This window comes from Archocentrus centrarchus, chromosome 13 (genome assembly GCF_007364275.1).
Source record: "Archocentrus centrarchus isolate MPI-CPG fArcCen1 chromosome 13, fArcCen1, whole genome shotgun sequence".
NCBI lineage: Eukaryota > Metazoa > Chordata > Actinopteri > Cichliformes > Cichlidae > Archocentrus > Archocentrus centrarchus.
In genome coordinates, this window is record NC_044358.1 from 22018285 (window position 1) to 22034232 (window position 15948).

The 15948-nt window shown below is 38.4% G+C and overlaps 1 protein-coding gene and 1 pseudogene across 1 annotated transcript; both read left to right on the plus strand.

Annotated features, from left to right (window-relative positions):
* Positions 1 to 3525: 3525 nt before the first annotated feature.
* On the plus strand, positions 3526 to 7217 carry LOC115790834 (extracellular calcium-sensing receptor-like; annotated as a pseudogene).
* A 4297-nt stretch (positions 7218 to 11514) lies between these two features.
* LOC115790975 (extracellular calcium-sensing receptor-like) lies at positions 11515 to 15149 on the plus strand. The gene is made up of 8 exons (XM_030745027.1): positions 11515 to 11558; positions 11884 to 12178; positions 12272 to 12561; positions 12736 to 13031; positions 13354 to 13559; positions 13689 to 13910; positions 14006 to 14129; positions 14251 to 15149. The coding sequence occupies exons 1-8, from the start codon at positions 11530 to 11532 to the stop codon at positions 15147 to 15149; spliced, it is 2361 nt and encodes a 786-aa protein (XP_030600887.1). The 5' UTR covers positions 11515 to 11529.
* The last annotated feature ends 799 nt before the right edge of the window (positions 15150 to 15948 follow it).

The window sequence follows — 15948 nt, forward strand, 5'->3', positions numbered from 1 at the left end:
GATATTGTAAGTTTTTTCAGAAAATAAATTGTTTAAGTACTGAGAGCCAATCTTTTTAAGTTCATCCACACAACAAAAAATAATCTTGTTATCTTTACTGCGTTTCATCTGCGTTGTTCATTTGGTATAGACCCTTTTCACATGACGTCACACAACTTCCGTTCGGCCTCGATGCTGGGGATCTTTACTTCCGGTGGGTGGAGTTTACACAGTCTAATACAGTACTAGGATATACTATGACATGCAGACAAGTTTTCACTGACAACACATTCAAAACTGGACAAAGGCTACAAATTCTCCATTGAACATTATGGAGGTACGTGTTTTTGTCTTTTCTAGCTGTTAATTAATAGGATAGCATTAGTCAATTTGTTAGCTAGCTAACATTACATGACCTTTCTGCTTTGCAAATAGAACGTCTTTAGGTTCTAATCTTGATCAGGTCCTTATAGTATATCCAGGGTTGCAACCTGTCACCATAAATAAGCAATCGTTTGTTATTTGGCAGTTAAATGTGGTTTCCCGGTGCTGCCTGAGCATCCTGCAGTTTCAGATGCCTACAGACACCAGTTATGCTAATACATTAACAGTAAATAAATAAATATTCTCAAAAAAAAAAATATATATATATGCCCTGTATATTTTCTTTGCCAATTTATAATAAAATTTATATAAATAAATTAAATTTACTGTTAAAATTTGCAGCAGCTTAAACTAACTATTAAAAGAGTTACAAAAATGTACAGGGAGGTGATTAGTGTGACTGTCCTAGTTTGCAAGGTCTCATGACATAATGAAATCTATGTTAAAATTGACATATCTCACTTTGCAGGTCCTCTGCTAGATCCTCACATCATGGCCAGCAGGGAGAAGCTGAAAGACACACGTCCACAAGCAGGGATATACAAGCTGCTGCATGGACTTGAGGGGGATGAGGAGCTTATCCTCTCAATGAGACAGAGACTTGATCATTTCTATCATGACATCTGCATGGATGTCTTCTTAAGTTGTAAACCCTGAGGAATTTAGTTTAATGTTGCAGTGCAATTGATATGCCTTTCGTAAATACATTTTCTCTGCCAATGCAAAATGGACTTAAATTGTGTATGTACTTCACACACACACACATATATATATTTTTTTAACAATCATTGCTCCATGTACAGTGTTTAATAGAATTATTAAATGTTTGCAAGAAACTGCCACAAATTTTGTTGTATTTTGTGTTTCCCCTGTTCTACCTGTGGAAACCACTTTAATCTCAGTTCTTTTATTTAGCTTGTATTTTGTATAATATCTTGAGCTAGCTATTTGATTCATGGAGCTCATGTTGAAGCCAGGGAGCAGAACTGAACACATGAGTCAACAGTTCTTTACTCTGTTGCCTTTTTTACTTGTCAGATGTTTCTAGAAGATTCAAATGATTTGTTCTCCTTTGATAGGAGAAAGTTTGGGAAAAAGCATCTTTTTTTATATGTGCTGTTTTGATTTGCTGTAGTATGTGTTTCTAATCTGATACAGAAAAAAAGATCCTGATGGCTTCAAAATAAAACAAGTGGCACAAAAAAGTGATAATTTCTGACATGACAAATGCTTTTTACCCCCAATATCACTCCTTTACTTATGAAGTTTTTGTCATTATCAGGCTAGTAATTCAGATAAGATTGAATACATGTTCAATATGAAATGCTACTTTAAAATAACTCTCATTTTATGTTAGGGATAGTAAAATAGTGAATAGAATCTGTATTTGTGCTCAATCTGTAATAAATTCAAAAATTTCACTTTCAGAAATAATTGTAGATATCTAAAAAAATATATATACAAATGCAAATGGGGTGGCTGTTGCTCAGGTGGTAGAGCAGGTCACCTACTGATCAGAAGGTCAGCGGTTTGATTCCCAGCTCCTCTGGGCTGCATGTCAAAGAATCCATTGGCAAGATACTGACTCCCAAGTTGCTCTCTGACACAAGCATTGGAATATGAACGTGTTTGAATGTTAAACAATAAAAGCACTTAGCTTTGTTACACATGGAAGTGCTTGGGTAAATGTGAACGTGTTGTATGAGTGCTCACACAGAGTAGAAAAGCACTATAGCACCATCCTCTACACTCAAATTCTGGAAGTAGTCTCTGATAAACCCCATTCTGTTGCAGCAAGCATTGTCATCTCGTAGTATTTTGCTGGGAGGTTTACTTGGAAAGAAACACTTGACACCATCCTGAGAAAACATGGAAACTACTGCAGATTAGTCTGGCAGAACCATTTAGAACAACGAGTCACCTGAAAAATTACACAATTTGCGAAATCTCTGAATAGTATCTAATGCTGCCTGTGCCTATCAAAAACACACAAGAAGTGGGCAATATCAGTAAATGAAGTTTCTACTTTTACAAAATGTTAATTAATATTGAATTGGGGCCCATATTACAGTGCATGATACATTTAACATTTTGATATTATGCTTATGTACTTATTTATTATTTACTAATGTACTTACTTTTAGTAATATTAACACTATGGAAATGCAAGGATACAAACATTTGTCTCTGTATGTTAAGCTTACTCTGTGCAAATCAGTGCAATTCTATCTGAGCAAGTACTGGTTGACACTAAAGAGAAAAAAAAATCTGTTTTACCCAAAAGAGAGAAACAGCAAACAATATAACAGAAACAGTCATCATTATGTTTTTCATTTTTGCTGTATATATTAGTAGATATTTTTTCAAATTGTTAGGATTTTTATGACATGCTATTGTGATGAGGCTATATTTCAAATGACATTAGTCAGGATTTTAAAGTCATCATCATTTGTTTGATCATGATGTCCACCAGGTGGTAGTAGTAGAGAGAGACTTTATGGTTGTAACTGCCTTTTAATTTGTATTAGTAGATTATTAGTATTCTTGTATAAAACCCTGTGTGTGGAAATATTTAACGATTTAGATTCAAACATAAATACTTGGCCCTATCAAACCGTAAACTGGGCAAGATGTATTAAATATCAAGACACAGTGAAAGATAAGTCAAAAAACAAAATAAAAAAAGAGTAAAAGAATAAAAAGAAACCATACATAATACTGGTATGTTTATGATATTTCTAGGGGGCTTGTTATTCTAGCTGAATTAATTCAGTTAAGCTTATATATTCTGTGTCAGGCAAAGTGAAAAAACACTGCTGGTCAGAGTAATGAACGTAACCTTACAAAGACTTAATCAAGGACCACTGGGCAAGGTCACGTCCTGCTGAAGGTGTAGAACAAAGGCCTTTGTCTAAAACCTTATATAAACCACTGGAAACACACTTACACACACACATACATACAGAAACCTAAGATCAGGCAGGGATGGCGATCTCAGCTCTTTTTATTGGTCTGTTATCTGCTCTGTGCTTGTTTCAGCTGAACTCATTTGTCACCTTGACTGTGTCTCTAGGTATTTTGAGTCAAAGAACTAGGCTTACAGGGGCTTGGGCTTTTACTGAGCCTTCATCTGTGAAATGTAAGCTGCAGGGTATCACTCATCTCCCTGCATTCTCAATGGATGGAGACTTCATTGTTGGGGGTGCTTTCTCCCTTCACTCCTACACACACACAGTGATACATGACTACACCATCATGCCTGATCTAGTAAGATGCAAAGGGAGGTCAGTAAGAGAAATTATGCAACTTTTTTGAAAACAAGGAGAGAAAAAAAATTATATATATGTATTCTGTAATTTTCTGATTTCTTGTTGTAATTGTTTGTCTTGAATGTAACTAGTCAGGCAACCTTTTTATGTACAAGTACCAGTATAAAGGATTTGGACACACTCACCCATTGGATAAGTGTGTCCAAACTTTTGACTGGTACTGTTGACCTTGATCCAAATGGGAAATTTTTTTTATGTTGTCTTTTCTGCTGAAATTTAACCACACCTAAATCTATGTAGCCTAAATTCTAACAGTGAGATGACTGTCTGCCCCCTGCAGCATTAATGCCGATGAGCTGCACTTGTCACGTGCAATGGTCTTTGCCATAGAAGAGATTAACAACAGCACAGAGCTGCTTCCAGGAATCAGGCTTGGGTATCAAATCTATGACTCATGTGCATCAGTGTCCATGACAGTGCATTTGGCATTTCAGTTTTTAAATGGCTTGGACCCTGTGTTTTACACTGGCAAAGATTGCTCCCAGTCTGGTATGGTGATGGCTGTTGTTGGTGAGTCTGGGTCGACGCCATCCATCAGCATGTCACGAGTCATCAGTCCCTTTAACATTCCTCAAGTAAATATTCTGACTTTCTATCAGACTGAATGTTTAAAAAATGCATGTGCTTATGCAGATCTTATAGGATTACACTGTCTTCTTTTGGGTTAGGTGAGCCACTTTGCCACATGTGCCTGCTTGTCTGACAAGCAACAGTACCCAAATTTTTTCAGAACAATCCCCAGTGACCAGTTCCAAGCTGATGCTCTAGCCAAACTGGTAAAACACTTTGGCTGGACTTGGATAGGTGCTGTCCGGTCAGATACAGATTATGGAAATAATGGCATGGCATCTTTTCTAGAAGCAGCACAGAAAGAGGGGATCTGTGTGGAATACTCTGTATCTTTCTATCGGACCCACCCACACAGCAGGATCCAGAAAGTAGCAGATGTTATCCGCAGGTTTTTACATCACAGATTTTGATTGTGGAGAGATTTATTTACTTTTTTTTTTTAGTATGTTTTATTATGATTTTTGCTTTCATTTCATATAAATACAAGTTGGTGGCATCGATACTGAACATAGTTGTGAAAAATGCTGTCTTGCTTCTTAAGGTCTACAGCTGTGGTTGTTGTGGCATTTGCACCATCCGGGGATATGAGAATCCTGCTGGAGGAGCTTTCACGTGAGCCTTTCCCACCTCGCCAGTGGATAGGCAGTGAATCATGGGTGACCAACCCAGAATTAAGGAAACACAGTTTTCTTGCAGGGGCCATTGGATTTGGGATTCAGAAATCTGTAATCCCAGGTTTCAGAGACTTCTTGCTGAGTCTCTCTCCCTCTCAAGTGGCTGCCTCCACAATGCTTACTGAGTTCTGGGAGAACGCATTCAACTGCACACTAAAAAAAGGTGAGAAACATTTCTGGGTTTTTAGATTATCCTGCAAACCTTCTGGTGTTAAAAATTCCAGAGCTGCTTTATAACCCGAAGCATTTCTTCTTAAACCTAATGACAATGACTAAATTGGGGTGAGGAAAGGTCTATTTCTGCAAATCTTCTCACTTTATAAGATTAACTGTTAGGTCAAGGTTAGGCACTTGGTTGATGTAATGACTTTGGTCCCTTTTTTCAAGATGTGACTCTTTGTTCAGTGAGCATATGGTGGTAAATGTGATAATTATATGTATATATTATTTAAATAGTCTGGCGTCTGCTTGTTTTGCATTTTTAGATGGCGCGCCACAAAAGAATGTGTGTGATGGAACTGAAGACATACAGACTCTCCAAAGCTCGTACACGGACACATCTCAGCTCAGAATAACTAACATGGTGTACAAGGCTGTGTATGCAATTGCACATGCCATCCATAATGCACTGTGTACGGGGGGAAATACCACAGCTAAGTGTGACAAACTAACCAAGTTAGAGTCCAAATAGGTCAGTAGAAATGAGTTTGTCAATAACAATATCTTTCATCACCTCTAATGTACCTTACGGGAAACAGTACTTTCAGTAATTACAGTGTTTTCCTCTCTCCTCTCTTTCTGTCTTAATTCATCTTTACAGGTTTTAAGTCAGCTGAAGAAAGTCAGTTTTTCCCAAAATGGTTATGATGTGTCATTTGATGCTAACGGGGATCCTGTGGCTGTTTATGAGCTGGTTAACTGGCAGAAAAGTGAAAGTGGCATCACTGAGATAGTAACTGTAGGTCTGTATGATGCATCACTGCCAGTGGGCCAGGAGTTCAGAATTAACAGAAACATAACCTGGCTGGAGCATAGCACCAAAGTAATGACTCAAATGACAAGAATGTCTCAAATTAATTTGTTTCAGGTTTACAGGAAATATTTACATCTATTACGCTCCCTTTATGTGTGTGACAGGTGGCGGTGTCAGTGTGCAGTAACAGTTGTCCTCCAGGAACGCATAAAGTGCTGCAGAAAGGAAAACCCATCTGCTGCTATGACTGTATACAGTGTCCTGAGGGAGAGATAAGTAATACTACAGGTAAAATTAAATGTTTGTCCATGCAAATAATATGGCTTTACTCTGCAAATCTGCAACATTAAAAATATTAGAAGATGCCCTCTCTCTATTTTATTTATTTATATATTCTTTTTCCATTCAGATTCGGCTGATTGTTTACCCTGCCACAAGGAATTCTGGCCTAATGCAAAGAGAGACATGTGTATCCCTAAGTCTGTAGAGTTTCTTTCTTTTCAAGACATCCTGGGAATAACCTTGGCTACAGCCTCTGTTCTTGGTGCCTGTCTGGCCATCATAACTGCAGCTGTATTCTTTCATCACAGGACAACTCCGATTGTCAGAGCCAACAACTCTGAGCTGAGCTTCCTGCTGCTCATCTCTCTGACTCTGTGTTTCTTATGTTCTTTAACTTTCATTGGCGCACCGTCTGAGTGGTCCTGCATGCTGCGTCACACTGCATTTGGCATCACGTTTGTACCCTGTATCTCCTGTGTCCTTGGAAAAACTATAGTGGTTTTAATGGCTTTTAAAGCTAGACTTCCAGGTAGTAATGTGATGAAATGGTTTGGTCCTCCACAACAAAGAATGACTGTTGTGTCTTTCACCTTTATTCAAGTTTTAATATGTACGATTTGGTTGCTACTTAGCCCTCCTTTCCCAATAAAAAATCTAACCACTTACAAGGAGAAAATCATACTGGAATGTGCTTTAGGTTCTACCATTTGCTTCTGGGCTGTGCTCGGGTACATAGGTTTACTTGCTGCCTTTTGTTTTGTTTTAGCTGTCTTAGCCCGAAAATTACCTGATAATTTTAATGAAGCCAAGCTTATCACCTTCAGTATGCTGATATTCTGTGCAGTGTGGATCACCTTTATCCCAGCATATGTCAGCTCTCCTGGGAAATTCACTGTGGTTGTGGAGATATTTGCTATTCTAGCCTCCAGTTTTGGATTAATGCTGTGCATATTTGCTCCAAAATGTTTTATCATATTATTTAAGCCTGAGAAGAACTCCAAGAAATATGTAATGAACAAAAATTAATCATACTAAATATATCAGTAGTTTGGAAATGGTTAATGTTGAAGTTGTAAGTGGGACTAAATTGATTTGCGTTTAATAATTAGTTATTATTAAACTCTTGCCCTTTTCGACAGTGTGTCTTTTGTCTTGTCTCCCTCCCCTCATCTCTGATCGGTTGCAGCAGATGGCTGCCCCTCCCCGAGCCTGGTTCTACTGGAGCTTTCTCCCTGTTTAAAGGGAGATTTCCTCCCCACAGGAGGAAATTTTATGCATTATATACATAAAATTGAATTGAACTGAATTCTTGATAAATGGAGCGATCATTACTGTCCCTAACTTCCCTGTCCCTAACTTCCACATGATGTTACAGAGGCATGTCAACCAAGACCGCCACACAACATCCAGAACTTTGAGAAACAAATCTCATTTGCCTCAGGGTACTAGCATCCACTGAGTTATTTAACTACCTCAGTGACCTTTGCCCCAGTGATGGGTGAGTCATCCAAAGTCTACTTCCAGCACAAAAGGCATGCCAGCAGGATTGGTGAGATCCTCAAAGTATTCCTTTCACTGTTAGATTATGTCCTCAGTTGAAGGACACAGCCGGAGTGACCTTCAGCATTTATTACTTCTGTCTGTAATTGATCACCACCAACAAAAGTTGGTTCCTCAGTGCAGCGCAGTGCTGAAAATATTTGAAGTCACATGGTACAATCTTGCATTCTGATTGGCTCTTGGGACATGGAGGCTTTTACGGGCAATGCGAAGTGACGTCGTGTGGCTTTTGATAATTCAGACTAGTCCAAGATGGGTATTTAATGGGTTATGACTCGACATGATTGATTGGCATATAGTACGTGTGGAAAGGATTCAGTATTTATCATTATCTCATTTTTGACAGAGGTGGGTTTTAGTGGCTTTTGCATCTGAACTCTTCATATTTTTTCATCCTTTTCATCCTATGAATGGTTAGGATATGCAGGCACAAGATCACAACAAATTGGTTGATTGTAAAACATATATCCTCATCAGGACAATGATCCAAGCTGCTGACTTTGTCCTGGAATCTCAGAAGGAGCAGGCTGATGGAGGGTAAACCATTTCATCTCCACTCCTTTTCCTATGTTACATTATCATAAGACAGTTAAATTAATGAACAATTAACCTGGTCAAGAGCCATATTACAAAAATTGCACACTGAATGTTATTAAATCCAAGAGAGAAAAAAAATATTAAAATGATCAGGAATGGTAAGGTCTAATTATTGTTATCTTTCCATCTTTGCCCAGGGATTTTGACTCTGCTTTGTGTACGTAAATACAGAATCAGGACTTTCTGAGTCCAGCGATGCCTCACTTATAAATAGACAGCCACACTACAGTTTAAAAGTCAAATATCCTACCAGCTGATGCTGATTACTTTAGATGTTAGTATTTACCTTATTCAGGAACTCCAGTAAAACCAGAATAGATAAATAACTTACCTGATATAAAATAGGCACTACAAATGCAAGCATTTCTGATCATGTCCTCAGTCCAATTTTTGGCAATATGTTAGATGGCTTGCAACTACAGATACCTCCCATTTCTGAAATGGCCATGATGCCGTCAGAATTTGGTACAACTTCAGTCCACTGTTGTAGAGTAGCAATTCTGACAGCCAAACACACAACAACTGGACCTTTTGATGGTGATTTCACTTCTAAATCAAGGTAACCCCTCTTGTTGTCCTTATCTGATTGAATGGAGTATCAGTTCACTTCCATTGCCAAATTGCGCGAGCATATTTTTGATGACATAAGTGGTAAAGGGGTCTATTGTCTATTAGATAAATATGATTCAAACCCCTGCAGTGCAGTATCTTTAATACCTATAGCATGCTCTAATCTCTGCAAAAAAAAAGTTATGCTCAACAGTATCGAAAGCTGCATTGAGGTCTAACAGGACAAGCACAGAGATGAGTCCGTTGTCAGAGGCCATGAGAAGATCATTTGCAACCTTCACAAATACTATTTTTGTACTGTGATAAATTCTGAAACCTGACTGAAACTCTTCAAATAAACCGTTCCTCTGCAGATGATCAGTTAGCTCTTTTACAACTACTTGTTCAAGAATTTTTTGAGAGAAAAGGAAAGTTGGAGATTGGCCTATAATTAGCTAAAACAGCTCTGTCAAGTAATGACTTTTTAAATAATGGTTTAATTACTGCTACCCTAAAAGCCTGTGGTACATAGCCAATTAATAAAGATAGTGTCATGGCCGGGGAGGAAACGGACGAGGAAGGACAAACATGCAGGACTCCGGAGATGGGCATAACTTAAAGGCGTTTATTAATGTAGGGAAAAACAATACAAAAACCGTTCAGAAGGGAGACGAAGGGGAACCACAGGGAGCACAGGAACACACGGGCACACAACATCAACGACGCGACAGAGAACAAAACAAAACTGAGGGCTTAAATACACACTGGGTAATCAGGGCAAGAGGAAACAGCAGGGAACAACAGGTGAGGCAAATGAAACTAATTACACAGGGGAAGCAAAGCTGAACACAAAGCACAGGAAAACCAGACTGTCAAAATAAACAGGAAGTGACAAACCAAGGAACATACTGACTAAACACGGGGAACAGGCACAGACTCAGGACAGAGACGCAGACATATCACAACACTAGGAAATAAACTAACACAAAACGCTGGGCCAACGGCCCAGGACATGACAGATAGATCATATTTAATATTGAAGCATTAATTAATGGTAGGACTTCTTTAAGCAGTCTGGTAGGAATGGGGTCTAACAGACCTGCTGATGGCTTGGAGGAAGAAACTACTGAAATTAACTCAGAAAGATCAATTGGAGAAAAAGATTGATTAAACAAAAGCAGTATTCAAAGTAGATATACACAATGATACATCTGTGAGATGGTCTCTAATGGTTAAAGTTTTATTTGTGAAGAAATTCATGAAGTCATTATTAGTTAAAGTTAAAGGAATCCTCGGCTCAACGAAGCTCTTTGTCAGCCTGGCTACAGTGCTGAAAAGAAACCTGGGGTTGTTCTTATTTTCTTCAATCAGTGATGAATAGTAAGATGTCCTAGCTTTACAGAAGGATTTTTCATGCCACTTACCAGCTTATGGGTTATCTGCTTTAAAATATGCTTTTGTGAGTTATACCACAGAGTCAAGCACTTGTGATTTGAATCTTTATTTTTCAGAGGAGCCACAGAATCTGGAGTTGTACACACTCATGAGATGGTTTGTCTCTGTGACCAAACGTCATTACTGAGTAGGAGGCCTATTCACTACCCAAAAGTGTTTTAGAGTCATAGCACACAATATAACACTGAGAGCTTTCTTTTATTTACTGTGAGAATCATAATAGATAAATAAATTCAACATTATCAACTCAATATAAATTTACTACAAAAGTAAGGAAATTTGTGTTTGGTCAATTTTTTTCTTTGTTATAACAATGCTTTTTGGCAATAAATCTTATACTGTTGGAAAGTTTGTGGTATTTTAAAGTGTTTATCATTTGTTTGATCATGATGTCCACTAGGTGGTAGTCACAGAGTGAGACTTTACAGTTGCAACTGAATAAATTTTTCTTAGTAGATTGTTAGTATTCTTGCATGAAACCCTTTGTGTGGAAATATTTAACCAGTTACATACAAACATGCCAACTTGGAACTATCAAACCCTAAACTGGGAAAGATGCATTAAACATCCAGACATAATGAAAGATAAGTCAAAAAAACAAAATAAAAAAAAGAAGAATAAAAAGAAAACATACATAATACCAGAAAGTTTATGACATTTCTAGAGGGCTTGACAGGGATAAGGTTAATTTATCTAAATTAATCCCATTAAACTAATATATTGTCTTTGAGGCAAAGTGTATAACATACAATACTGTTCAGAGTAATGAACGTGACCGTTCAGAGACTTAATCAAAGACCACTGGGCAAGGCCATGTCCTGTTGAAGGCATAGAACAAATACCTTTGTCTAAAACCCTATATAAACCACTGGAAACACACTTACACACACATACAGAAACTGAACATCAGGCAGGGATGGCAAGCTCACTGATTTTTATTGGTCTGTTATCTGCTCTGTGCTTGTTTCAGCTGAACTCATTTATCATGTCTCTAGGTAGTCAGAGACAAAGAACTAGGCTTACAGGGGCTTGGGCTTTTACTGAGGCTTCATCTGTGAAATGTAAGCTGCAGGGTATCACTCATCTCCCTGCATTCTCAAAGGATGGAGACTTCATTATTGGGGGTGCTTTCTCCCTTCACTCCTACACACACACAGTGATACATGACTACACCATCATGCCTGATCTAGTAAGATGCAAAGGGAGGTCAGTAAGAGAAATTATGGAGAGATGATCTGTTGTTGAAAACAAGGGAAAAAGTTATATATATATTTTTTTTTATCATATTTTTCTTCTGATTTTTTATTGTAATTTTTTGTCTTGAATGTAACTGGTCGAGCAACATGTACCAGTATAAAGGATTTGGACACACTCACCCATTGGATAAGTGTGTCCAAACTTTTGACTGGTACTGTCGACCTTGATCCAAATGTGAAATTTTTTTTATGTTGTCTTTTCTCCTGAAATTTAACCACACCTAAATCTATGTAGCCTAAATTCTAACAGTGAGATGACTGTCTGCCCCCTGCAGCATTAATGCCGATGAGCTGCACTTGTCACGTGCAATGGTCTTTGCCATAGAAGAGATTAACAACAGCACAGAGCTGCTTCCAGGACTCAGGCTTGGGTATCAAATCTATGACTCATGTGCATCAGTGTCCATGACAGTGCATTTGGCATTTCAGTTTTTAAATGGCTTGGACCCTGTCATTGACGCTGGCAAAGATTGCTCCCAGTCTGGTATGGTGATGGCTGTTGTTGGTGAATCTGGGTCGACGCAATCCATCAGCATGTCACGAGTCATCAGTCCCTTTAACATTCCTCAAGTAAATATTCTGACTTTCTATCAGACTGAATGTTTAAAAAATGCATGTGCTTATGCAGATCTTATAGGATTACACTGTCTTCTTTTGCATTAGGTGAGCCCCTATGCCACATGTGCATGTTTGTCTGACAAGCAGCAGTACCCGAATTTTTTCAGAACAATCCCCAGTGACCAGTTCCAAGCTGAAGCTCTAGCCAAACTGGTAAAACACTTTGGCTGGACTTGGATAGGTGCTGTCCGGTCAGATACAGATTATGGAAATAATGGCATGGCATCTTTTCTAGAAGCAGCACAGAAAGAGGGGATCTGTGTGGAATACTCTGTATCTTTCTATCGGACCCACCCACACAGCAGGATCCAGAAAGTAGCAGATGTTATCCGCAGGTTTTTACATCACAGATGTTGATTGTGGGGAGATTTATTTACTTTTTTTTTTTTTTTTTTGCATATTTTATTATGCTTTTTGTTTTCATATATAAATATAAGTTGATGACATCAATAATGAACATTTTACATAGTTGTGAAAAATGCTTCTAATGCTCTGTCTTATTTCTCAAGGTCTACAGCTGTGGTTGTTGTAGCATTTGTACATTCTGGAGACATGAGAATCCTGCTGGAGGAGCTTTCACGTGAGCCTTTCCCACCTCGCCAGTGGATAGGCAGTGAATCATGGGTGACCAACCCAGAATTAAGGAAACACAGTTTTCTTGCAGGGGCCATTGGATTTGGGATTCAGAAATCTGTAATCCCAGGTTTCAGAAACTTCTTGCTGAGTCTCTCTCCCTCTCAAGTGGCTGCCTCCACAATGCTTACTGAGTTCTGGGAGAACGCATTCAACTGCACACTAAAAAAAGGTGAGAAACATTTCTGGGTTTTTAGATTATCCTGCAAACCTTCTGGTGTTAAAAATTCCAGAGCTGCTTTATAACCCGAAGCATTTCTTCTTAAACCTAATGACAATGACTAAATTGGGGTGAGGAAAGGTCTATTTCTGCAAATCTTCTCACTTTATAAGATTAACTGTTAGGTCAAGGTTAGGCACTTGGTTGATGTAATGACTTTGGTCCCTTTTTTCAAGATGTGACTCTTTGTTCTGTGAGCATATGGTGGTAAATGTGATAATTATATGTATATATTATTTAAATAGCCTGGTGTCTGCTTGTTTTGCATTTTTAGATGGCGCGCCACAAAAGAATGTGTGTGATGGAACTGAAGACATACAGACTCTCCAAAGCTCGTACACGGACACATCTCAGCTCAGAATAACTAACATGGTGTACAAGGCTGTGTATGCAATTGCACATGCCATCCATAATGCACTGTGTACGGGGGGAAATACCACAGCTAAGTGTGACAAACTAACCAAGTTAGAGTCCAAACAGGTCAGTAGAAATGAGTTTGTCAATAACAATATCTTTCATCACCTCTAATGTACCTTACGGGAAACAGTACTTTTAGTAATTACAGTGTTTTCCTCTCTCCTCTCTTTCTGTCTTAATTCATCTTAACAGGTTTTAAGTCAGCTGAAGAAAGTCAGTTTTTCCCAAAATGGTTATGATGTGTCATTTGATGCTAACGGGGATCCTGTGGCTGTTTATGAGCTGGTTAACTGGCAGAAAAGTGAAAGTGGCATCACTGAGATAGTAACTGTAGGTCTGTATGATGCATCACTGCCAGTGGGCCAGGAGTTCAGAATTAACAGAAACATAACCTGGCTGGAGCATAGCACCAAAGTAATGACTCAAATGACAAGAATGTCTCAAATTAATTTGTTTCAGGTTTACAGGAAATATTTACATCTATTACGCTCCCTTTATGTGTGTGACAGGTGCCGGTGTCAGTGTGCAGTAACAGTTGTCCTCCAGGAACGCATAAAGTGCTGCAGAAAGGAAAACCCATCTGCTGCTATGACTGTATACAGTGTCCTGAGGGAGAGATTAGTAATACTACAGGTAAAATTAAATGTTTGTCCATGCAAATAATATGGCTTTACTCTGCAAATCTGCAACATTAAAAATATTAGAAGATGCCCTCTCTCTATTTTATTTATTTATATATTCTTTTTCCATTCAGATTCTGCTGATTGTTTACCCTGCCACAAGGAATTCTGGCCTAATGCAAAGAGAGACATGTGTATCCCTAAGTCTGTAGAGTTTCTTTCTTTTCAAGACATCCTGGGAATAACCTTGGCTACAGCCTCTGTTCTTGGTGCCTGTCTGGCCATCATAACTGCAGCTATATTCTTTCATCACAGGACAACTCCGATTGTCAGAGCCAACAACTCTGAGCTGAGCTTCCTGCTGCTCATCTCTCTGACTCTGTGTTTCTTATGTTCTTTAACTTTCATTGGCGCACCGTCTGAGTGGTCCTGCATGCTGCGTCACACTGCATTTGGCATCACGTTTGTACCCTGTATCTCCTGTGTACTTGGAAAAACTATAGTGGTTTTAATGGCTTTTGAAGCTAGACTTCCAGGTAGTAATGTGATAAAATGGTTGGGTCCTCCACAACAAAGAATGACTGTTGTGTCTTTCACCTTTATTCAAGTTTTAATATGTACGATTTGGTTGCTACTTAGCCCTCCTTTCCCAATAAAAAATCTAACCACTTACAAGGAGAAAATCATACTGGAATGTGCTTTAGGTTCTACCATTTGCTTCTGGGCTGTGCTCGGGTACATAGGTTTACTTGCTGCCTTTTGTTTTGTTTTAGCTGTCTTAGCCCGAAAATTACCTGATAATTTTAATGAAGCCAAGCTTATCACCTTCAGTATGCTGATATTCTGTGCAGTGTGGATCACCTTTATCCCAGCATATGTCAGCTCTCCTGGGAAATTCACTGTGGTTGTGGAGATATTTGCTATTCTAGCCTCCAGTTTTGGATTAATGCTGTGCATATTTGCTCCAAAATGTTTTATCATATTATTTAAGCCTGAGAAGAACTCCAAGAAATATGTAATGAACAAAAATTAATCATACTAAATATATCAGTAGTTTGGAAATGGTTAATGTTGCAGTTGTAAGTGGAATTAAATTAATTTGCATTTAATAATTAGTTATTATTAAACTCTGGCTTTCCTCGACAGTGTGTCTTTTGTCTTGTCTCCCTCCCCTCATCTCTGATCGGTTGCAGCAGATGGCTGCCCCTCCCCGAACCTGGTTCTACTGGAACTTTCTTCCTGTTAAAAGGGAGATTCCCTCCCCACAGTTTAGCATTATATACATAAAATTGAATTGAATTGAACTGAATTCTTGATAAATGGAGCGATTACAACAGTCCCTAACTTCCACATGATGTTACAGAGGCATGTCAACAAGACCACAACATCAAGAACTTTGAGAAACTCAGGGCAAATCTCATTTGCCTCAGGGTCCCAGCATCCACTGAGTTATTTAACTACTTCAGTGACCTTTGCCCCAGTGATATTAAAGTTCTTCACAAATAAAAGTTAAAGTTTTATTTGTGAAAAAATTCATGAAGTCATTACTAGTTAAAGTTAAAAGAATCCTCGGCTCAACGAAGCTCTATGTCAGCCTGGCTTAAGTGTTGAAAAGAAACCTGGGGTTGTTCTTATTTTCTTCAATTCATGATGAATAGTAAGATGTTCTAGCTTTACACAGGGTTTTTTTTATATATATATAAAGCAACAAACTCTTTTTCCAGGCTAAATGAGCATCTACTAAATTAGTGAGATGCCATTCCCTCTCCAGCTTATGGGTTATCTGCTTTAAGTTGCACATTTATGAATTATACCATGGAGTAGAACCCTAT

Coding starts and splice junctions, on each gene's coding strand:
- LOC115790975 (XM_030745027.1), top strand. CDS start 11,530: ATGCCTGATCTAGTAAGATGCAAAGGGAG. Junction 13,032..13,353: donor CAACTGCACACTAAAAAAAG/GTGAGAAACATT, acceptor TTGCATTTTTAG/ATGGCGCGCCACAAAAGAAT. Junction 14,130..14,250: donor AGAGATTAGTAATACTACAG/GTAAAATTAAAT, acceptor TTTTCCATTCAG/ATTCTGCTGATTGTTTACCC.